This window comes from Lampris incognitus, chromosome 18 (assembly GCF_029633865.1).
Source record: "Lampris incognitus isolate fLamInc1 chromosome 18, fLamInc1.hap2, whole genome shotgun sequence".
Taxonomy (NCBI): Eukaryota; Metazoa; Chordata; class Actinopteri; order Lampriformes; family Lampridae; genus Lampris; species Lampris incognitus.
This window is the reverse complement of record NC_079228.1, coordinates 20,270,731-20,295,194: the sequence shown is the minus strand read 5'-3', so window position 1 is coordinate 20,295,194 and position 24,464 is coordinate 20,270,731. Positions and strand designations below refer to the sequence as shown.

Here is a 24,464-nt window from a genome sequence, read left to right as displayed (position 1 = left end):
TTAATGTCTTCAGGGACCCCGAATGTGAGTAATTGAATAATCTCACTCCCATATATGTGGTCTTATCAGTCTCAGTAACATCCGGTTTAACATCTGATTGGTTAATGCGATCAGTGGCCCAGATAACCACTGGTCTGGGCGTGTCAGTGTTATTGAGGAGGGGCAAAATTAGAATCCCCCGCCTCAGCTCTGTCTGGTCTGGTTTGTGTAATGGTGCATTGTTCAAGTGCAAGTACCGGCAGAAGCTATTTACTTGATATCAGGAAAAAAAAAAGAACAATGACAGTTTGGTAGGAGGCTGCACTCTGGCAGACTCTGTGGTTTGTATTCATATAAAGAAATGGAAGATGAAGTTCTTTTTTTAATCTTCTGACATCTGTTGTGTGTATCTCTGTGTGAATGACTTCGAGCTGGAACAAAAGTTTGTTTGTCATGCCCAAGCAACTGTAGCCCCACACTGCGAATAATAATAAAATCACCAGTCTCTCTCTCTCTCTCTCTCTCTCTCTCTCTCTCTCTCTCTCTCTCTCACTCTCTCTCTCTCTCTCTCTCTCTCTCTCTCTCGTCTCCTGCCCTCCCTCTCTCTCTGGTCACATCTGCTTGTTATTTCTTTTACTTCCTCTCTCTCTCATCTTCTGTTTTTTCCCCTCACTCCTTTGTCATGTCTTTCCAAATCTCTTTGTCTCCACGACCCCAACATTCCCACTCCAAGGATGGCTCCCGTGCGGGTCGGGAAAGGAAGAAGACGGTGTCCTTCAGCAGCAGTCTGTCAGAGAGGAAGATCAGCAGCGCTGCAGATTGCATCCACTCCATGGTGAGTGGATGTGGTCTACCTTCATACATGTGTAGTGCTCACATACATGACATATATAATACATGCACCAGGTGTTTGTTGGAGAACATGGGATTTTGATCCTTTCCCACACTTGCACACCTTTCTTGTCTGGTAGGTTCTAGCTAACAAGGTTTTGAAGTTGAAATGCAGACTCACCGGAGTTACGCTGTAGTTTAGAGATTGAACGTCTCCTCGTCGTAGCGCTCCTGAACTGATTCAGTTGTCCTGCTTGTAAACATTTTGTCGATTTCAGGTCGAGGGCAGTGAACTCAGGAAGGTGCGTCCCAATTCACGGGTCTACCAACGTTACTACCTGCTAGATGCGGGGTTACAGGCTCTGTGCTGGGAGCCCTCCAAGAAGGAATCGGACAAAGCCCGCATCGCCCTCCCATCCATACGAGAGGTCAGTGTCAGCTCGGATAAGAAAAAGCATTTAAAGTCAGACTGAAATCCATAATCAGATATAACATGTCCTAAAAGCTTTAATGTGGGTTAACAAAACATGTCAGCAACATGACTAATATTGTGTTTTTTATACCTTTGTCCATAACTGTTATCAAATGTTTCAAGTACTGTGTGGGGGTGGTGGTGGTGGTCTAGTCCTCATTAATATTCATGAGCTGACCTTTGACTGACAAGTGCAAGCAAGGGTTGGTAGTATGGGTGGGCGGGGTTTCATATTTTGATTTGATCCAATTGGCTGTACGTTAATGAGTGTGTCTGATGATATCATGAGTATCAGGGAAAAAAAAATCAGCCGAGGGGGAATGAGGGGGAACTGTTTTAAAAAAAGAAGTAAATTGAAAAACTAGATTTTACCTTTTACACCACGGGTCTCAAACTCAACTTACCTGGGGGCTGCTGGAGGTAGAGTTTGGGTGAGGCTGGGCCGCAAGTATTCCAAAAAAAAAAAGTACAACCGATCCAATGTTCTCAATCTTTTTTAAAAAAATTTTATTTATATATACAGGTGATCATAACAAGACAGGTAACAGTACAAGTGCAGGAACAAAAACGAACAGTGTGAGACAAAAAGGGGACACCAGGTTCTGTTATGACAAGATGGAATACTAATAAGCTAATAAGCTAAAAAAACAAAACAAAACAAAACAACAAAAACAAACAAGCTATCAAATAAGCTCATTGACCTGCACTGCAGGTCAATGAGCTCCATTTGAAGCACAGGAGGGACATCTTGCACATCAAAGGAGAAGGGGTCAGCAAAAATTTGAAAAGTGGCTCTGTGTGTCTTGAACTCTGCAAACCTGTGATCAAATTGCTCCTGTAGCTTCACAATGGCATCAGCATACTTCTCATCACTGAATGGTGTGCCTGCATCCATGAGTGCCTTGCATGCTGGGAAATGGCAGAGGTTTGTCTGAGAGCTGGGCTTTCCATAACACAAGTTTTGTGGAGAATGATCTCACGTTGTCATAGGCAGCACTGACAAGCTGCCCCTGGTTTTGTAATTTCTTGTTCAGTACATTCAGCTCATGTGTGATGTCAACAAGGAAAGCTAAGTTCATGAGCCATTTGGGATCACTTAGCACAGGAACAGCCATCCCAGCCTTCTCCATGAAGGCTTTCACTTCTGCTCTCAACTCAAAAAACCTCTTCAAGACATTTTCCCTGCTGAGCCAACGTACCTCAGTGAAGTAGAGCACATCCTCATATGCTGACTCTATTTCCTCCAAAAAGGCACGGAACTCCCGGTGCTTTAAACCCCTGGATCTGATATGGTTGATGCATTTCACAACGACAGACATCACATTGTCAAACTTCAGGCATTTGCTGCAAAGGGCCTGCTGATGGATAATGCAGTGCAGAGCAATGGCCTCCTCCACACCCTCCTCTTCCAGTTTTTTTGAACAAGTGCCACCACTCCATTTCTCCTCCCTGTCATTGATGGCGCTCCGTCGGTTGTTATTCCAGCAAACCTCTTCCATGGCAAACCCGCATCCACAATGGCATCACACAGCTGGCGGAATATCTCCTGAGAGGTGGTCTGGCCATGCATTGGAATCACTGTGAGCAACTCCTCCATCACTTCAAAACTGTCGTCAACACCACGGACATAGATTGCGAGCTGCGCAGTGTCAATGATGTCTGTGCTCTCATCAAGAGCGACTGAGTATGCACAGAAACGTTTGGCTTTCTCACGCAGTTGATCATATATGTTACCTGACAGGTCAGAAATGCGCTCTGCCACTGTGTTGGCTGAAAGGCTGATGTTGCTAAACTGACCCTTCTTTTCCGGACAGACTATACTTGCAGCCTGTAACATGCACTTTTTAACAAACTCCCCTTCTTTGAATGGCTTTCCCGACTTACCAATCATCTCACTCACCACGTAGCTAGCTTCGACTGCTGCATCATTATCTTTGCTAGCTTTCTTGAAGAAATCTTGTCGCTTCAGTAAACATGTTTTAAGATTGGCGACCCGTTTCTCTCTCTCATCTCCCTGGTATTTTGTATACTCATCAGCATGTCTAGTCGAGTAATGACGTCTGATGTTGTATTCCTTGTGCACCGTAACTTTCTCGGTGCATGTAAGACACGTCGGGCTGCTTCCTCTGTGCTCAACAAAAACATATGCCGTCTCCCACTTTTCCTGAAATTGTCTGTGCTCGTCACCAACTTTTCTCTTCACGGCAGGTTTTGAGAAAGACATAACTGGGGCTTGCTGACAGGATATATCTTCCTTCCACTTGGTGTTGCTCCGGAATCAAGTTTCAACCAAGTTTCAACCGTTGCTAATTTGCGCTGCCCATTATGGTGCGTTCAAGTTGTGCTCGGAAGTCGGACTTTCTGAGCTCCGAGTTGGACATTTCAACTGGAAGTCTGAAATCCGAGTCGTTCCAATTTACAACTTCCAACGTAACGGGAATGCACCATGACTTGACAACAAACGCGACACCGGAAGCTGTCATGAGCCTGCGCTATGGTAGCTCATAAGTGAAAAATAAAAGCCCAGGGCAAGCGCGGGCCGCACTAACACTAAACTTTGATGTCAAGTAGGGGGCCACAAAATAATGTCCCGCGGGGCTGCGAGTTTGAGACCCATGTTTTACACTCATATCTTTTTTTCGGTAGAAAGAGACGGTACAAAATGCATTTTGATGATTAAATGATTTGATGATTAAAATTCCAAGTGATGTTACAAAATAGCAGTGTTTCAATCTCAGTCTGACTTTATACCGCTTGATTTAGCCTGTCTGGCTCATTAACTTTTTAGTTGAGCTATTCTTGGGGGCTCCATTGCTTCGTTATAAGATAGGGTGAGGAACATTTTCAAAAGCACAAATGTGCAAAAACAAGAACTGGCTTAATAAGCAGCACATCTTTTATAGTTTTTCCAGTGATGTGGGGCCTTTATTTAATTTTTCACGGTCCCATTCCAGGTGCGGACGGGCCGCAACACGGAAACCTTCCGCACCAGTGGGGTGTATGATCAGATCTCAGAGGACTGTGCATTCTCCATCATCTACGGGGAAATGTATGAGAGTTTAGACCTGTTGGCCAACTCTGCTGAAGTGGCCAACATCTGGGTAACTGGCCTCAGGTATGGCTGGACAGTGGAGTCATACTTTACATTTGTAAATCTTCGACTGTGTCAGACTTGAAAGTTCTTTTATCTTTTAGATAATGAGTCATCTTTTAGGCATCCCATTCCAACAGAAGAGTCAGTGCCCTAGAAAGTAGTAGGACCAGATTCAAAGGCTCTTCCCTTGCTGTTACAGAATTAGAATTCAAGGAGCCTTTTAATTTTTAGAGATCCAAGATCGGGTTTTCTTTTCTTTTTTCGAAAAATTTTTTCCCTCTTTTTCTCCCTAATTATATTTGGCCAATTACCCCGCTCTTCCAAGCCATCCTGGTCACTGCTCCACCCCCTCTGCCGATCTGGGGTGGGCTGCAGACTACCACATGCCTCCTCTGATACATGTGGGATCGCCACCCGCTTCTTTTCACCTGAAAGTGAGGAGTTTCGCCAGGGGGACGCAGTGTGTGTGGGAGGATCACACTATTCCACTCAGCCCCCCCCCCCCCCCCAAACAAGGACCCCGACTGACCAGAGGAGGCACTGGTGCAGCGACCAGGACAGATACCCACATCCAGCTTCCCAATTGGCCAATTGTGTCTGTAGGGAGGCCTGACCGAGCCGGAGGTAACACGTGAATTCGAGCCGGCAATCCCCATGTTGGTAGGCAACAGAATAGACGGCCACGACACCTGGACGCCCCTAGAATGGATTTTCATTCTGTTGTTGCACTGACACTCATATTGATAATGTATTTCATTCAGTATTGGAAGAATTGGGTAAAACTATTAGAATGCATTATGTTGCTCTTAATGTCTATAGTATGGCATCTCTTCCTCTCCTCTCTGTTCTGGCTCCAGGTATCTAATGCAGTATGGGAAGCATGCCTTGGACATGATCGCCAGCAGTCAGGACAGCCTTCGTCTCAGCTGGTTGGAAGAGTTGTATTCCTCTGTGGCTGAACCCAATGGACAGGTGAACCTGGAGGACGGGATTAGTTTACGATCCGCTGTGGCGCTGATACAGAGTGTGAACCCTGGGCTGAGCAGTGGCAAAGTGGAGCACAGGTTTAAAGAGCTTCAAAGAGTCAGGGATAGGACCTGCTGTGCTAGGGCCGGCAGCGCGATGCAGAACAGCGAATCAGCGGTTAAAGACCACAATGAAAACAAAAGACGGGGAGGGAGAAACGAGCGCGTGACCAAGCAGGAGTTTGCCGAAGTTTTCCATGACCTCTGCACCCGCCCAGAGATCTACTTCCTGTTGGTGCAGTTCTCTAGCAACAAGGAGTTCTTAGACACCAAAGACCTGATGAGGTTCCTGGAGGCGGAGCAAGGTGTTGCTCAAGTGGGTATCCATGCATTCCTCCCATGCACTGGTTCTCAATCAGGTCCTCAGGCACCACCAGCGCTGCTGGTTTTCTTTTCTACCAGGTATTTAACCACCATCACCTGTTGTGATTAGATGGCTAGGAACCCTGACTCAGCAGGTGAATTTCACCTGCCAGGGAACTAACTACCTGGTAGAATAGAAGACTAGCAGGACCAGTCTTACTTGAGGACCTGATTGAGAACCACTGCTGTCATGCACACACAAATATGCACACACACAAATGCACCTAAAATCGTGGGGCAGAAATGGACTTGTTAAAGGGAACAATCACAATTTTCATTCTCTCTGTATACCTGTTGTAGGGTTAACTCTCCATTAGCAGCCATACTGCTGAGCAGTCTTCTTTGTGTCTCAAATGCCACCGAAAATGTGCAGGAAGATGTCCGCCAGTAACATCCTACAGCTCTTACTTTTTGGTTTGCTGCTACCTTTGGTGGCCACACATAGAAATAGGCTACATTCAAGGCTCAGTGTTTTCGGTTTTTATTTTTCAAAGCTAGCCAGCATGCCGAATTTTGCCACAAGAGGACACTATTACATAACATCACAGGAACAGGAACAACTTTTGGATCCGTGGAAACATAAAATCCGGGTGAAAATCAGTTTAAACCGATCTGCTCCTTTGAAAAAATCTGGGTATTTTTCGGTGAAAATCGGTAAAAACGCCGAGCCTTGGCTGCATTGTATAAGAAAATGCAAATAACAACGCTTACAAACAGCTGTTGTAGCGAATGCCACTGAATGCCATGTGAGGACACACAATTTCGATGGCGTTTGAAAGACACAGGTGACTGCTCAATATTATGGCTCCTAATGGAGTATTATCCCTGCCACACACACACACACATATATAATGTTGAGAATTGTGATTGTATCCCTTTAAGGAACACATCAACAGTAATGTAATGCCAAAGTTTAATGTAGATGTCAAGCATACTGCTCACAACCAGTTTTTGTGTCAGCCTTTGCTCTTTCTCTCTCCTGCTGCCCCATCTTGACCCAGGTGAGCGAGGAGACCAGCCTGGAGCTCATCAGATTGCATGAGCCCTCAGAGGAGGGTCGCCAGCAGGGCTGCCTGTCATTAGACGGCTTCACCAGCTACCTCACCTCATCAGAGTGCCATCTCTTTGACAGGGAACACGACACCGTGTGCCAGGACATGCGCCAGCCGCTGTCTCACTACTACATCAACTCGTCCCACAACACCTACCTCATAGAGGACCAATTTCGCGGTCCCTCTGACATCTCTGGCTACATTCGCGCTCTCAAGATGGGCTGTCGGTGCGTGGAGCTGGACCTTTGGGATGGCCCAGACGAGGAGCCAGTGGTTTACACCGGACACTCCCTCACTTCACCCCTGGTGCTTGCTTGTGTGCTGGAAGCAATTGGAAAATTTGCGTTTGTGGCGTCTGAGTATCCGTTGATTCTGTGCATCGAGAACCACTGTTCACTTCAACAGCAGAAAGCAGTGCTGCAGCATCTGGTGAGGATACTCGGAGAAAAGTTATACATGGACCCCCCTGTCGAGGGGGAATGGTACCTCCCAGCACCTCACTCCCTGAGAGGTCGGATCCTTCTCAAGGGAAAGAAGTTGGGGTCAGAATGGGAAGGAGAAGAGGACGAGGTGAGTGAGGAGGATGAAGGGGCAGAAATGTGCCAGCGGGTGAAGCTAACCAACAGCGGTGAGCGGGTGGGGGCTGGCCCCAGTGGAGCCGAGAGGGAGATGGAGCAGAAAAGTCTCTCTAACACAGCAGTTTCCAACTCCAACCCCCCTTCTCACCCCAAACGGCTCCAACTACTGAAGGGGCTCTCTGACCTCGTAACTCTCTGCCAGTCCATCCGCTTCATTGACTTCCAGACGTCATCCAAGAGCCAAAAGCCCTGGGAACTGTGTTCCTTCCACGAGTCCCTGGCTGAATGTCTCGCTGGGGACAGCCCGGGTGACTTTGTCAACCACAACAAGCGTTTTCTGTCGCGTGTTTACCCCAGCCCCATGCGTATAGACTCCAGCAACATGAACCCTCAGGACCTATGGAAGTGCGGTTGTCAGATCGTGGCCATGAACTACCAGACAGCTGGCCTGATGATGGACCTGAACACCGCCTGGTTTCGACAAAATGGGAACTGTGGCTACATTCTACGGCCAGCCATAATGCGCCAGGAGGTGTCATATTTCAGTGCCGACACCAGGGACACAGTGCCTGGTGTGTCTCCACAGTTGCTCCATGTCAAGGTGTGGTGAGAGAATAGCTCGATCATTAAAATGAATTTAGTTGTCTGGTTTTGACCATGGGACCAAAATAGGGTTAACTGGGCACTTCGTCATAATTTTTGTCTTTCAATTTGCCCAGAGTGTCTCTCTAATTATTTACAGAGATGATTTTGGATAGTCTCCAGCATCCCCGCAACCCTGAGAGCAGGACAAGCGGTTTGGATAATGGATGAATTTTGAATTTATTCCAGAGCTTCAACAAAACAACAACAAAAAACCCTACAAATAATGCTTTAATTTCAAAATAATCAACAAGTTTAGGTAGCATTTACTTTTTTTATTTTGCTTAAAACTAATGTGTATGGGAACTTTAGTCAAACATTTATAGCACTTCCCTGATATACAAATTATACATGTTTAATACCTAACTGTGGTTTTCCCATCTGACTTACCATCTAGAATGATCTTATAAATTATACACATTAAGAAATGAACAACCTCCTGCTTGGTTGGGTGTCCATATACACAATTGGCCGTGTCTGTGGGTGGGAAGCCAGATGTGGGTGTGTGTCCTGGTCGCTGCACTAGCGCCTCCTCTGGTCGGTTGGGGTACCTGTTCAGAGGGAGGGGGAACTGGGGGGAATAGCGTGATCCTCTCACGCGCTATGTCCCCCTGGTGAAACTCCTCACTGTCAGGTGAAAAGAAGCAGCTGGCGACTCGACATGTATTGGAGGAGGCATGTGGTAGTCTGCAGCCCTCCCCAGATCGGCAGAAGGGGCGGAGCAGTGACCGGGATGGCTCGGAAGGGTGGGGTAATTGGTCAGGTACAATTGGGGAGGAAAAAAAAGGGGGGGGGGGATTGCAAAAAAAGAAAAAGAAAGAAATGAACACCAAAACAGTCCACGTGTCACTTTCTCATCCCAGGTGATCAGTGGTCAGAACCTGCCAAAGCCCAGAGGGTCGGGGGCCAAAGGAGACATCGTGGACCCTTACGTGTACGTGGAGATTCACGGCATCCCGGCCGACTGCTCCGAGCGCCGGACAAGGACCGTGACCCAGAACGGGGACAACCCCATCTTCGACGAGAGCTTCGAGTTTCAGATCAACCTGCCAGAGCTAGCCATGGTTCGCTTTGTGGTACTGGATGATGATTTCATAGGGGATGAGTTCATAGGTCAGTATAAGGGTCAGAGGTCATTCTGAAGGCTGCATGAGCTAGCGTTATTTCAGAAAAGATAAACACGAACAACTTTCTTTGCTTTGTGCTTCATATTCTTTGTTAGTCAATTTTGTGCGCTGTGTTTTGAAATGCGAACCCACAGGTCAGTACACCATTCCTCTGGAGTGTCTCCAGCCGGGCTATCGGTACGTACCACTCCAGTCCTTGACGGGGGAGGACCTCCCATACGCCAGGCTATTTGTTCACGTGGCCCTTACCAACCGCAGAGGAGGGGGTAAGCCTCATAAAAGGGGCCTGTCTGTGCGGAAGGCCAGGAAGGGAAGGGACTACACTGCTCTGAGGGACCTGGGGGTCCGAGTTGTGGATGAGGTTTTCAAGATGGCCGCCACTCCACTGAGAGAAGCCACAGACCTAAGGGAGAACATGCAGGTGAGGAAGACGGAGGACACGTAAAGAATAAATACTGCTGAGTCTTCATTTTAAATATTTATATAACCATGCACATTAGGACTTTGAAAAACCATTCTGATATTGGTACGGTTCTGTGAAATGACGGTGAATCTTCAGCAAATTTGAAGAAACTCGGTGTTTGGCAGCACCTTTATCCAACCATAAAAAAAATGTCATGCATTTGTTATGTTTTTGTGTAATTTCTTTAGTGGCATTGGAGAACTAATCGGCTGATTACTTTTTGTTCTCTTGTTTTATTTCAAAAGAATAACTCTCACGATTCGGTCTGTGCCTTTAACTTTTTGCAGTACAACTATAATCAAATGTTCTTGCTCACGGTGTACTTGGAAAGCCTCCATGTCTTTTCATCTGTTCATTTCAACCCAAACTGCTGAAACAAAACAACTGGGAGAACGACGAGAGAGTGAATCAATAATCCAAGTGAAAAACAAACAGCAGTGCTGTTGGAGTTATATGTGTGTGTGTGTGTGTGTGTGTGTGTGTGTGTGTGTGTGTGTGTGTGTGTGTGTGTGTGTGTGTGTGTGTGTGTGTGTGTGTGTGTGTGCGTGCGTGCGTGCATGTGTGTATGTGTGTGTGTGCGTGTTATGTGTGAGAGAAACCAACTTGGGCACATCGTTGAATCTTTAAATTCGTCATCTGTCTTGTCTGTCTGTCTCATCGGGTCTCCAGAACTCGGTGGCGTTGTTCAGGGAGCTGTGCGGGGTGTCGGCGGTGGCTAATCTGATGCAGTGCGTGCTGGCCTTGGGCTCGCGTGTTGCAGGTTCAGACGGGACCCCCTTGCTACTGTTTGAACTTCGGGACCACTACCCCGTCCTGGAGCCGCAGGGACCACTGCCTGATGTCCTGCGCAGGGCAGTCGCCACCTATGAAATGGTGAGGAGAGGAAAAGCAACCAGTCAACTCACGGGCCAATCAGCAGGCTCATATCGGTCACTTCGGGGTGTGTGTGTGTGTGTGTGTGTGTGTGTGTGTGTGTGTGTGTGTGTGTGTTGATAAATTGGATTAAGTCGATGTTATAACTAGCGTATATGTTCTTTTTTTCCACACCCTCCTCCTCCTCCTCTCTCTCTCTCTCTCTCCCCCTCCCCCTCCGTCCCTTTTTCTCTTGCGCGTCATCTGCACCTTGCACCTTGCTTGCTTTTGTTTTCTCTTCTGGCCTGCCTCGTGCTTTCCTTCCCTCGTCCATTCATTCACTCGCTCCCCCTTCCTCTCTTCCCTCCCCACCTCATTCCCTCTGGGCTCAGCCATTGATTGTGGCTGCCCAGCCAAAGTGGTGTCGATAGAGCCGTGCTCTTTGTGCTGGGCTGACGGTGGCTCTGCCTTTCCACGACAACATCACTCCCCTATTTTTGTCATCTGGTCGGCTGGCGCAACACTTTTTAAATGATTAATGTTGCACATTTGCCACTCTGCTGTTTGACGTAAGAGATATGTGGCCCTGTAGGAAAGATGTTTTTGACACGGCTCGGTAGGATGATGGACTGTCAGAATGAAAGGGCAATTTGGTGATATTGTCTGGGGAACAGTAGTGTGGTATGTGGTTTGGTTGTGTGTTGTTGTGTGCAGATAGAGAGAGAGATAAGGATTGAGAGAAAGGAGCAGAAAGAGAAAAGAGAGAGACAGAGACAGTGAGCTAGACAGAGAGAGAGGGAGAGGGGGACAGAACTAGACAGACAGACAGAGAGCGAGACAGAGAGAGAGAGGGAGAGAGACAGAGACAGAGCTACACAGAGAGAGACAGACAGAGATAGACCGAGAGAGCGATAGACAGAGAGAGAGAGAGAGAGAGAGAGAGACAGAGAGAGAAACTCCAGTTTCTGTTAATGGGAGCGGCCAGATACAGGCTGCAGTGGTGGAGATAAATGGAGCTCCCTGTAGTCCTATTAAGTTATGATTAAGATCTGGGTTTATAAACCGTGACAGTTTAATTTCACCAGAGCTCTGTTTCCCCCGTTACGCATTGTCATGGTCCTTGGACTGTGTTTATAGATTTATTGAAAATTTGTGACTGAGAATTTGCATGACTCTATATGAGTGTGTCCATATGTGTGTATGTGTGTGTGTGTGTGTGGGGGGGGTAGGGGGTGGGTGGGCTGTGTGTATGTGTGGCAGGCACTTCCATTCTCAGCCACAGGAAGCAAAGTTGGGAGCGCTGAATACCATTAGCATAGATTTGAATGTCATTTGGCTAAACGGATTCCACGCCTCAACCCTGATGCCTGCTGGAAAAGGGAAAGAACAGAGGAAATGGGAACAAGTATGTGTGTGTTTCTATGTGTGCTTGTGTGTGTGTTTGTGTGTGTGTGTGTGTGTGTGTGTGTGTGTGTGTGTGTGTGTGTGTGTGTGTGTGTACAGTAGTTAATTCTCATTTGTTGAACAATTATTTTTTATTCTATGAAGGGGGTCACGTCCCAGCAGACCTTGCCAGAAGCCGTGTAGAACTTATCAGGCAGAAGCTCCTCTTGTCATTAATGGTCTGTTTGTGTGTGTGTGTGTGTGTTTGTGTTTGTGTGTGTGTGTGGTTATTTTTAGAAAAGCTGTCACAATTGTCTGTCTGGACATTTTGCATCCTTGTGTGTACGTGTGTGCGCGTGCACGTGTGCATTGATGCTGTGTTAAACACATCCCTCCACTATCGGCTCCATTTGCTGATGGCGTTTAGGTCAAAAAACCAATTCCACCACGAATATAAACATTTCTGTTCAGAACGGTCTTCATTTATCTTCAGTTTTGTCATAAAAGAGCTATTTTCATTTAACTTGCATCGTCAGTATGGTGCTGCTTTACAGTATACGGTGGGAAGACTAGACATGATCTTACGAAGAGGGTTGATTGTCAGAAGTAAGGTACGGTGGACTTTGGGGTGTAGGGTATGTGTGTGTGTTGTATGGTGACTGGTTTTTATTTGATTGACCTGTGTTTCGTCCACAGATGATTCAGGAGAGCAGAGCTGTAATAGAGTTCTCAGACGGGATCTACGACAGGATCCTGCACATACAGTCAACAGGTATGTGTGTATGTGTGTGTGTGTGTATGAGATACTGTTTCCCTACAGAGTGATGTTATTTGTGTGACTTAAGAGTGGTAAGCAGCCAAAGCCAATATCCACTGGTAATATCTCCCACACAGCCTCCCGGGTCGAGCTGTGTTTTCCACACGGCAGCAGTAGCCTTCATATTCACTAACTCCTCTCATCTCATCTCCTTTCCCACCGTGTCTCTCCTCTGGTCCCGCTGTGCACGGAGATCTGCTCATATCTCTGTGTTGGCATGGCTCTAATCGGCGGTGACCTTCTTGATCTGGAAGGCCGCGGGTTTCAGTTGGCACAGATCCGGCCGTCAGATCAGCTCCTGTTCACCAAGTCACGACCCCTGGCCTCAGTCAGGGATCAGGGATTTTAATATTTTTTCTTTTAGCTGATTTTAGTTTCTGTGATCTTTGGCATGCGGTAGCATCCAGCGGGGTCTGTTTACCTCAGCAGTTAGAGGTCGCCCAAGCCTCCTGGGTCAGCGGGCGCAAGTCGGGCTGACGTCATCACAAACATCAGCACTGACCCCCCCTCCCCCCACACACATTGTCATAGACATTCAGAAGCTTTGAAAAATGAAAAGAAAATAAACACATTCATGCAGGAAGTTGGTGCAGAGTTAGAAACGTCATCTGCTACTGAAGAGGAAAAAATGAAACCATTTCTGGTAGATTCAGATGTCTGCTGATATCCGTAGATTTTTTTTTGTTTCATTCCCGGGATTCATGGGAAGGCGCGTCGTACAAGTTGAGGGTCATATGATTAGAGAAATTGGTAATGGAATAATGAAGATAAGAATTTGTTGAATGGAGATATTGAGAGACTGCAGACATTGTGGGCAGACTATAGGATGGAGATGACGGTTGATTTTTAGGACCGTTCTGCTCCGCCTCTGGTGGACTTCTCCTCTGTCTCACACCACATCTGCCCGGCATCGTTTGGTAGTCACCCGTTAAGTTTTTTGTTTTTTTCCCCCCTTTTTCTCCCCAATTGTACTTGGCCAATTACCCTACTCTTCTGAGCTGCCCCGGTCACTGCTGCATCCCCTCTGCCGATCTGGGGGGGGGCTGCAGACTACCACATGTCTCCTCCGATACATGTGGCGTCTCCAGCTGTTTCTTTTCCCCTGACAGTGAGGAGTTTCGCCAGGGGGATATAGTGTGTGGGAGGATCACACTATTCCCCCCAGTTCCCCCATCCCCCCCATTCAGGCACCCCGACTGACCAGAGGAGGCGCTAGTGCAGCGACCAGGACACATTTCCACATCTGGCTTCCCACCTGCAGACACAGCCAATTATGTCTGTAGGGATGGCCGACTAAACCGGAGGTAACACAGGGATTCGAACTGGCGATCCCTGTGTCGGTATGCAATGGAATAGACTACTATTCTACCCAGATGCCCCTCACCCGTTAAATTTAAATATTGTTTGCGTGTGTGTATGTATGCGAGGCCACACACATCAGCAGAGCAGTATTAGTCACATAAGATTTACCCTGAATTACTCAGCCGTCTCCAGGCGTAGATCACAAGGCGTAGTCTCCATCTGCCCCCTATTTTACAAGCAATCACATGAGTCTTTTTTAGTTTGATGCAGGGAGATATAGGGATGCGATAATGTTATGTGGCTTGATGCCCGAATTTTTACCCGATGAAGAGTTTGCTCAGGGCCCGGTCCCGCGAACAAAGCTCCTCTTGTGAGCGCAGGTTAAAGACTGTTATCGGATGATCTTAGCCCTAAGGTTGGCGCCAGTCTCTCCATTGGGGGGGGGATAACGTTTGCACTTGTGTATATCAACCAGTTAATCACTAGTGAGCCCCCCCCACACACACACATCCAGATGCCTTCTCCCGCAGAAGCTTACAACAGCAACAGGGTGTCCGTACGTGCAGATGGGAGCCCAGTCACTGCGGAAAGGCAATGGCTCTCCTGCAGCTGTCTCTTGTCGCTGTGCCGGTGACGGATGACACAGAAGATGCTAAATGACTCGCCTTGAGTGCTGAAGGTAGATTGAGGGGTGTGGGGTGCAGGAAGAATGGAAGTTTCATTTAAAATAAAAAATGACATTCCTCCCTGAAATCTAACTGGGGGGCAGATTTGTTGTTTCACCAACACCACAGGGCCTCCCTTCAGAAAGAAAGAGGGAGAGAGAGAGAGAGAGAGAGAGGGAGCAGTGATGCAGAAAGTGAAGGCAGTTCCTTATACTCAAGATCAAATTCAACGGCCATTAATATTATTTTGGCTTCTCAGTCAGGACCCTATGTGTGTGTGTGTGTGTGTGTGTGTGTGTGTGCGTGTGTATATATAAATATGTGTGGGTGTGTGTGGGCGTGTTGGTGTGCACGTATGCATGCGTATGCACATTGCCTTTCTCAGCGCAGACGTAATATTCCCTCCATCGGCTTCGCTTGGTTTGACAGGGAAATAGCATGTTACACTCACACACATACACACACACATACAAAACCAGGCAAATGGCTCACATTAAACACACGCAAATGCCATACTTGCTCGAAGGACTCGGGTTGCCTAGCAACGGCCACGATGGTTGTTATCCAGGCAACTTCTGTGGGTGTGAGCAGGTGTTAAAGAGCAGTGCAAAAGTATGTGTGTGCAGGTTTGTGCGTCTGTTGAGAAAGATGCACCGTCCTGCTCGTAAGACAATCTTTTCATTCTCGTGCTGCAGGAGTGTTGGCACGCTTGCACGCCTCTGACGGTCCTCAACTTGCCACGTTTTGCGTCTGTGCTCCTATAGTGATGGCTCACAGCGATTTGCGCCCCTTCCGGGTTTCCATGGTAACAGTGGGATAGTGGCCCGGGGCGCTCAGAAGAAGCCAGACATGCACAACACAACTCGCAGCATGTGCTCCAACTAGCCAGCGGCCTGGCTTATATGATGCTGGTTCTCTGCTCCCCCTGTCTGTCACTCTCTCTCTCGCTCCTCTCTCTCTCTCTCGCTCTCTCTGCTCCCCCGTCACATACTCTCTCTCACGCTGTCTCTCTCGCTCGCTCTGCTCCCCGTCTATCACTCTCTCTCTCACTCCTCTCTCTCTCTCTCTCTCTCTCTGCTCCCCCTGTCTGTCACACACACTCTCTCTGCTTTCTCTCTCTGCTGTCTCTCTCTCGCTCTCTCTGCTCCCTGTCTGTCACTCTCTCTCTCACTCTCTCTGCTTCCCCTGTCTGTCACACAAACTCTCTCTCCTCTCTCTCTCTCTCTCTCTCTCTCTCTCTCTCTCTTCCCCTGAGTGTCTGCATTCATATGTTCTGTTTATCCGCCCACTGTTTGTCGGCCCTTTTTTTTTTTCTTTGTTTGTTCTTGTTCCCTCTCTCCCTCCCCCTTTGTTCAGAATTGCACTCCCAGCAATATGGCTAATCACGTCAAAGCCAGATTAAAACTTGATCTTTTAATTCTGTTACAAAAAGGACAAAAGCGTGGGCTTCACACACACGCTGGTTGGTTGTCTGTGTGTTCTGCCTTTAGCCATGGAGTTCCATGAGAGGCTGCAGAGTCTGGCCGAGAGGGAGGGCCTGAAAGGTCGCAAGGTCACTCGAGCGCTGGAGAGCTTCAGCTGGAACATCACCATCCTTAAGGTCAGCAGCACCTGATGCACACGCAACATGGGCGCACACTCGCACGCACCGCACGTCTTCAGGGCTGGAGTGCTGAACTGTGATTTGGCCTTCAGCTTGTTAGTCATCTGTCTCCTCTTTCTCTTCTCCTCCCCTCTCTGCTCCCGCCATCCTTTTCACCTAACCAATCCTCTCTCTGGTCTCTCTCCTCTGCTCTCATAACCCCTCAATGCAAACACACACACACACACACACACACACACACACACACACACACACACACACACACACCCACACCGCCCTCCCCCCTTTCCAGGGCCAGGCTGACCTGCTGAAGCTTGCCAAGGCTGAGGTGCAGGAGAACATGAAGCAGGTCCACTATGCCGCCCTGACCGCCAACCTGACCAAAGAGGGATCAGGTGGAGGAGGGATCGGAGGGAGGAGCAGCTCTCAACTGCGACACAGCCAGGAGCTATCCGCCAGTCAGGAGAAACCCACCACCATTGGAGGGGGGCCATCAGCATAGTGCCAATCAAGCTTTGTTAAACACACAAATTGGTATACGCTGAGACACAAAATAGTCCGCTGATCAGTGCCCGGTGGCGGTTAATAGAGTAGTATGTCACTAGCAGATAGCACTGCCATATTAAGACCCAGCCATATTGTCCTGGGGGGTGGGTGGGAGGTCAGATTACGGGGATGAAGACACCGCTGAACTGCTTCAGTAACTCTCCTGTGACAGAGCATCTTCGAGGCATTTCAGCATGTAATCTATGGGACGATTCGGTGTGTGAGGGTTTAGGTGTAGAAGCCACCGTGGCAGCCTTGGAGCTTGCTATTTATCGGGGCGCCCGGGCATTTGCCCATTTCTCAGAGGAAAAGGAAAAGGCAGTTGATGAATGGTGAAGAGTCACAGTGAAGCGATGTGCCTCCATCCATCCACCCCAAGTACAGCTCCCTGTCATAGCAGTCAAAGTACTGCCGGGGGGTGGGGGTGGGGTCATGGGGATGCTGGGGAAATGAATGTAGACAGAGTAAAAGCCCGAGAGACATAAGAAACATTTTGGCAATGGAGTGTAAATACAGCAAATGTTTATATCCTTCTTTTGACGTGCAATTTATTTCCTGCCATGTTTTTGTGTGCTTTGTTGTGGGGGAGTGTGGAGAGATTGTCCTTCGTCCCAGAAATTCCTGGGATGACTCAAACCTTTGTCAAAGGACACTTGGAAGTATTTCAAAACATTTCAACTTTTTTTTTTTTTTTTTTTTTTGGTCATTGAGTCAAACTGGGGAGCTCACCTGGGGGAGTCTGGTACCATTCAGACCTTATTAGATGGGATTCATTTTGCCAGGAAGTCTCAGTTAAGGAATTTAAGGACAGTGGTAAAAATGCACTTTATGAGGAACCTGAACCGAAACACAGTAAAAACCCCAGCAGCGATTAATGACCAGTGACTGTAAACATTTTCAGCAATCCCAAAGGAACAGATGAACGTATGAGAGGATAATTTTTTTTTTCTGGAAGAATTCAAAAAAGGCTCGACACCGACTTGCTGTGTCCTACAGAAGTGCTGAAAATGGAAACAAATGCCCGATAACCATTCAGATAGATTTATACGTTCATCCGCTGACGCACGATTGGTCATGTGACCTTGGGTTACTGGGTGTTGTGGTTCTCGAGACATCAGAACCCCCCCCCCAGGGCCCAGTGGACCCAGCTCAGATCCATCACTCACCAGGGTTTACTATCCATGGACAGCTCCTCTTGATCCACGGCCCTCAGGGACTACCCTGCAAACCAGCTGCGGCCCATCTTGATGGGCACTCTGCTGTATTTGCATCTTGTCCACACAGCCGTCTTAATCGTTACTGGTCTGAGACGTTCTTCAGTCTTGAGTACCTGAATAAGCCTCTATGCCGATTATAAACCACCATTATATTAAAATTCCTGAACGCCCGACTCTGGAGAAGAAATATGCTTGCACGTGCTTAAATTATCTGAAAAAGGACTGCACGGTATTTTATCTGTTTCTAACAATTCCCTGTACAATGAGAAAATATTGTACACGAGTCATCCTGAAAACATACCAGATAGTAATATTTCAATGTATTTGTGCAGTAGATGAGTCTGTGGATGCAGCTGCTTTCTGAAATGTTGCAGCTCATCACCAATTGGTCGGTCAGGATGGAAATAAACTAGTTTTTAACAAGTCCCTCTCCCTGGAATGAACTGAAATTAGATTAGTGCCGTTTGTTTAGGCTCAAACACGGGACATTGTAGTATCAGGTCTTATAGGGCTAGGAACCTTAATGTATGGGAAGGGTCCCCGGGGGTGTCAATAAGGGTCGGACCCTTTAGTTGACTGGTTAATGTTGTCCCTTGCGGAGTGGGGGGACACGCTTCCCGAAGGAGGGGGGTAGTGTAACGTGCATGGATAAGTAGACACGTTGACCGCTGGCTGACGGGTCCAACCCTTATTGACACCCCGGGGACCCTTCCCATACATTAAGGTTCCTAGCCCTATAAGACCTGTTACTACAACATCTTTGGGTGTTACTGTGAAGCTCATGAATAGTGCTTGGACACTTAGTATATCAGACACTAGTACGGTCATGGTATGGGTCTAATAGTAGAACCATCCTTGTGTATGATGCTGTGAAATACTTTGGCTGTAAGCCTCCGTCATAAGCAATTTCTGTAACTAACCAATGACTACTTTCAATGGGCTGCAATATTACCGAAACTATTATTGTTTTTTTAAGAACTGCAGCGGCATTAGTCAGTTATCAAAGTTTCAGCAATTTTACTAGCAAAACTGTAAATGCATACTTTGCATTGTACAGTCAACATCTAGACTATTTAAGGCTATAGTGTTTGCAGTGATGCATACTGAATACAAACATTTTGAAAACAATTATGCATGCTGAATACTGCAGCCTCATTGCTTACACACAAGCGGGCGTGCGCACACACACGCAAACACACACATGCACACCTTGAACGTATGAACGGGAACCCCAAACACATCAACTTTATTCTGTAGCAAGTGCAATGTTCTTTTATTGGTCTAGAGTTAATTCTATTGGATGGTCAGCTAGAAGGACATTCTGAGTGAGCAACGCTTTACATGGCTACCACAGGAAGCAGGAACAGATGGCATGAGAAATGAATAGTAATCGCATAAAAATGTTCACATTGGAATTGATTTAAAAAATAAAGCAAAAAAAAAAAGAAAAAAAGAAAAAGAAAAGAAAAAGACCTTACTCCATAATTTAATCATTTTTACCTAGGAAATGCAGATCTACAAGTTAAAATATTTTCTGGAAAATAAAAAAGGCTAACAAAGACAAGAAGGAAGAATCAGGGTTTGTCTGGTCGTTGGGAAAAAAAATAGCTTGAGGCACTGAAAGAAGATGACGGGGGGGATTATTGCCCTTCACCACAGACCGGCAGAAGGGCAATGTCTTCCTCTGTCTGAGAGGATGAATGGAGGTAAGAGATCATCCTTTGAAAGGACATGGACAGACATTACAGACAGAGGTATGGCAAGGGTGTCCATATTCAGAAGAAGCAGAGCATTACACTCCGGTTAGTCCAGTGAAATTGGTCGGAGGGGTGCGGTTTTCCCCCCACTGATAAATGCAGAACTAAATCCAGTTCTTGAGAGTGTTGGTGTGGTCACAAAGTAGTCAGTCCAATGGCTCCCTCTTCTGGTGGAAGAGGATACTGCTATTAAAATACAGGTATAACGAGAAGACAGGCATCGGGTAGGGGACAAAGCATCTGAGAGGCGACACAGATGCCAGGATTGAGCGACAGAATATAAGGTACTTGTGACTCTGTCTGGCTGTCCTTAGCAAGCCAGCTATGTAACTCAGTCCACATGTGCAAGTTTTTAAGCCAGGTGTGAATGCACTGGCTCACCACTAAAACTTCAGGTTCTTCTCTCTGATCTCAGGTCAGTATCCCACATTCCAACCTCTAAGTACACGGTGAGAGTAAATGGTGCCCCACACTGAGAAAAAGAGGCAGAGAGAGAGAGCCTGTCGGTTCACAGGTCGTTGGGGTTGACAATTGTGAAGTCAGAGTCTTTGCTGTGGGTGGAGCCCTCATCCGGGCTGGATGTGCCTGATGTGGCGCCCACCATCAGGGGGTCGTGGAAGGTCCCCATCATGCCCTCTGGCTCCATGCGCACCGAGCCACGCTCTTTTCTGGTGGGAGGGGTGCGCTCTGACCCGCCTCCTCTTCCCCCTCCTGCTCCCTCAGGAGCTTGCAGATCTCCATCCTGGGAGACTAGAATGTAGTCATCCCAGTTCTTGCCCTCTGAACCAATGGAAGACACCACCTAGAGGCATGAGCCGAAACAAGAGCTCTTACTTTTATTTCAAGCAACATCAGTTATTATCTCCAGCCTTAACTACACATCCACTATGGATGTCAGCACTACAGTAAGTGGTAATATGTTTAAAAATGAACAATCCTGACAAAAGACATCTGTCAACTTATTAATTTATTCCCCTGTCCAACTCTTAAGAGCAGTCTATAACTGTAATGTTTCACAAAGCCGAAATGTTATAAGCAGTGAAGTTGAGAAAAAGACCTGAAACGCTGAAGTGGACTGAAAATCTGCCAGAAATGATTTTTGTTACTTTGAAAACTACCACTACTGCCAGGAAAAGTCGTAGCAGTAGTGGTCTCCAATAGTTGTGGCCTTTGTGTGAGAGCATACTAAAGTTACGGTGTTGTGCAGGAGGACCATTAGCATTAGCGAGGCTGTTGACCTGTTGTTCTGGTGTGGCCACCTGCTCCTCCTCCTCTTTCTCCTCCACACTCATGCTCCCTTCATGGTCAGAGTCTCGGTGCTGCTGGCTTTTGCTGTCTTGCTGCAGGTCATCAAGCTGACTGTTGGCATGCAGTGCGGCTGCTGTGGATGTGTAATGGTCATCCGCGATGGTGATCTCCTCATTCTCCTCAGCCTCCAGCTGACTCTGGTTGAAACGCAGCGCCCCCTTCAGGATGTCTTTGATCTGACCGGAGGAGCCACATTGTAGAATAGAGTAAAGCAATGGACAACCCCCTTTATAACCAGACAATGTGTTGCAGTTGGAAATTCTTAATTTTTGACATCATGATAAACACTATATAAAAAAGATTATATGGGGTAATAGCAGAAAATTATCCCCCAAACAATAATCAATGCATGCAAACTGCAATTAATACATCCTTGACAATCGCAATGTAGGTGTTTTACAGCAATCAACCATTCCGACTATCTGTAGAGCACTTTTCACACAAACAAATGTAACAAAGGGCTTCACACAACAAAATAAAATCCTCCCCACAAAAAAGTAATAATATAAACCGATTTATAAACCAACAAAAGGATCTTAAAATCAATTCTGAAGTGAATAGGCAGCCAACGCAGAGACTTTAAAATTAGTGTAATGTGTGCTCTCTTCCTGCTCTTGGTCAACACATGAGCAGCTGAGTTTTGCAGTAACAGTAACTGAGCTATATTCTTTTTAGGGAGAACAGAAAGGACTGTATTGCAATAGTCAATCCTGCAGGTAATAAAAGTGTGTATCTCTGTATTGGCTCGAGAAATGGTTGCACTTTGACAATGTTTTTCAGATGATAAAATGCATTCTTAGTTATGTTACTATTAAGAGGTTAAAAACTAGGATCTGAATCAAAAATAACTCCTAGGTTTTTTGCTTGTTGAAAGGGATTTAATGGCAGTGCTTACAGTTTCACATTAAGTTTGTCTCTCTGAGCTTCAGTACCAATAACCAAGACTTCAGTTTTGTCCTAATTGTGCTGTAGAAAATTCTCTGCCATCCATAACTTGGTCTCTAAAATACAGTTAAAAGGGCATCTATTGGCCCCATGTCATCAGGTTACATGGTGATGTAAAACTGGATCATCGGCAAGCTATGAAAATTTATGCCATGCCTCCTGATGACTTTTCCAAGTGGCAGCATGTAAAGGTTAAAAATTATAGGACCTAAAATTGATCCTTGAGGAACACCACAGTTAATTTTAAAGATTTTAGATGAACTTTCATCTATGCTTACAAAAAATTCTGTCAATAAGATGTGAATCAATTAAGAACAGTACCAAAGAGGCCAATTAGACTATGAAGTCTATCTAAAAGAATTGAGTGACCTATTGTGTCCACGGCTGCGTGTAGAGGGAGGGATACCAAGGTGTAAACACTTTACAATCCTCTCCATGTCTGAGGATAATTTTTGCAGTCTAAACTCAATAACCACAGTAGCAGAGAGAGGACTCGGTCATTTGATAAAGGACCCATCGGCTGGCCGGCGAACAAAAGCCAAACACGTCTCGGAATACTGATGACACCTGGGGCCCTCCTCGTTGCCCCCAACCACAGTTAACACACCTGAAACAAGCATACCTGTTTGAGTCCTGCCAGGGACACAAGGACCTCGTCTTCTTTCTCCAGGTTTTCCTGAAGGATCACTTCCTGAATTTTACCTGTGGAGAGACACACCTGTGAACATTCTGTAGCAGGGTAGGTTGTGAGAAAAAGTCAACAGACCAACAGGTGATGGGCTCCTGGGGTTTGCAGTCTTTTTTAGGATAATGTCACTCTGGAGCCGTCTAATGATTAAGTGTCCTCATGTCAACAAGTGTAAATGGTAAATCCATAAGCCAAAGAAAACCCATTTGTTGAATGTCTCTTTAAAAATAATTTTGATGCTGTTGCCCACTGGGGATTGAGGTTCGTGCCCCAGTCTCGTCAGATCCGACTATGGCCGGACTCGGTGAAGCAGCAATAATTGGCAACGCTGTCTTCGGGAGGGGGGCAGAGTCAGCTTGTGTTCGTCACATGAATGCGTCTCTGTGTGTCGGAAAAAGGCAGTGGTTCGGCCTGGATTCGCCTTGTCACGGAAGTGGGGAGGCGTCTCCTTCGAGACTGCCGGCCGGAGAGATGCAGTTGGCAAACGCATGCAGTATGAGGGTGGGTGTTTGAACTAAAATAGGGATCAATTGGCCACTAAATTGGGAGAAAAAGGGAAAAATCACAATGGGGAAAAAAAAAAATTTTTTTTTGGAAAATTGATTTATTCAATAATTATCATTAATTAAGGACACAACTGATTTAGTATCTAATGGATTCCACTTTTTAACTGCTATGCAGAAAATATTAATTCAAACATCAGTTCTTGTCCACGTTATTTTATTTACTACAAATAATAGTTGAGCACTAAATTAGTCTAGAATTATAGCAGTGGCACACGCCAGACTCCAAACTATAAGCTTAAAAGGTATATTTTAAAATTATTTTAGTTATTGTCTTAGTCCTTACATGTAAGACCTTAGTGGAACACAAAACAAAAATCGGAAATAATCCCAGTGTCTTAAGAGTTTAATTTTCACTGGTAGGGCTACTTCTGTTAGAATGGACCTTTAAAGGAATAATTCAGGTTCTTGAAGCTTTTTTATAATGTCTTATAATCCCTGTTCATGTACTACGCATATAGGTTTAATTTTCTCAGTCAGCCATCCTTTTCTTCATACTGGACATGCAGCTCCAGCTTGTCATCATCCTGCTGTTAATTTGCTTGTAGGGTGTGTTAGTAGGAAGTAGCATGGTAAGAAACAACTGTTAAACCAATTGTAAAAACCACTGTACATTTTTAAAATGACCTCTCAAATTCACATCATGTTAGCTTTGCTTAAAATGTGGCGTGCTGTTTGCAGTGAACAAGGATTCTGGATATGTCCCCCATTAATTGCATTGAGCTGTGGACGGCCAGCTGGAGCTACGTGTCCAGTATGGAGGAAATAATGGATGACTGTGAAAATCAAACCTACCAATGTACATTCTACATGAGTGGCGAGTACACAATAGGGACAGTCTCCAAAAATTCTGAACTACTCCTTCAAGTCATAGTAACGTTTTGGGCAGTCACAGTGACCTGAATGGTGATCCTTGAACAATTCACTCATTAATTCCTGGTGTTCATGTGAACCACTGAACTCACAGATGTGCATGTTCATCATCTTGGCACAGTACTTGCTCATGGCCTCCAGGTCATTGATCTGGCCCTGCAGGAAGGACACCTGGGCTTCCAAGTCTTCCTCCTGAAATAAAACAACACACACACACACACACACAAACAAATACATAAAGAGATGGAGCTTCACAGGAGATAATGGACATGGATGGGGGTTGAAGTATCAGAGAGAAAAGATTGACTGAGTCACACAA

General features: G+C 46.3%; 2 protein-coding genes across 2 annotated transcripts in view; one reads left to right on the top strand and one right to left on the bottom strand.

The window, feature by feature from the left end:
- The first annotated feature begins 661 nt into the window (after positions 1 to 661).
- LOC130128365 (inactive phospholipase C-like protein 2) lies at positions 662 to 17,173 on the top strand. Its single transcript, XM_056297986.1, has 11 exons — positions 662 to 814; positions 1,089 to 1,238; positions 4,237 to 4,397; positions 5,234 to 5,717; positions 6,766 to 7,995; positions 8,900 to 9,149; positions 9,298 to 9,584; positions 10,296 to 10,499; positions 12,558 to 12,633; positions 16,136 to 16,245; positions 16,541 to 17,173. The coding sequence occupies exons 1-11, from the start codon at positions 662 to 664 to the stop codon at positions 16,748 to 16,750; spliced, it is 3,315 nt and encodes a 1,104-aa protein (XP_056153961.1). The 3' UTR covers positions 16,751 to 17,173.
- Positions 17,174 to 19,265: 2,092 nt separating this feature from the next.
- Positions 19,266 to 24,464, bottom strand: part of tbc1d5 (TBC1 domain family, member 5) — a 42,263-nt gene continuing 37,064 nt past the window's right edge. Inside the window, exons 20-23 of the mRNA XM_056298301.1 lie at positions 24,238 to 24,337; positions 22,644 to 22,723; positions 21,007 to 21,252; positions 19,266 to 20,570 (exon numbers count right to left, since the gene is read on the bottom strand). Coding sequence (XP_056154276.1) covers positions 20,277 to 20,570; positions 21,007 to 21,252; positions 22,644 to 22,723; positions 24,238 to 24,337 — 720 coding nt within the window. The 3' untranslated portion in view covers positions 19,266 to 20,276. The remainder of the gene's footprint in view (positions 20,571 to 21,006; positions 21,253 to 22,643; positions 22,724 to 24,237; positions 24,338 to 24,464) is intronic.

What these genes read in the sequence shown, in the direction of transcription:
- LOC130128365 (XM_056297986.1), top strand. Translation starts at nt 662, where the DNA reads ATGTCTTTCCAAATCTCTTTGTCTCCACGACCCCAACATTCCCACTCC. An exon ending in CCCTCCCATCCATACGAGAG is followed by an intron (nt 1,239 to 4,236) that starts GTCAGTGTCAGC and finishes GTCCCATTCCAG; the next exon opens with GTGCGGACGGGCCGCAACAC. An exon ending in CAGTCGCCACCTATGAAATG is followed by an intron (nt 10,500 to 12,557) that starts GTGAGGAGAGGA and finishes TTTCGTCCACAG; the next exon opens with ATGATTCAGGAGAGCAGAGC.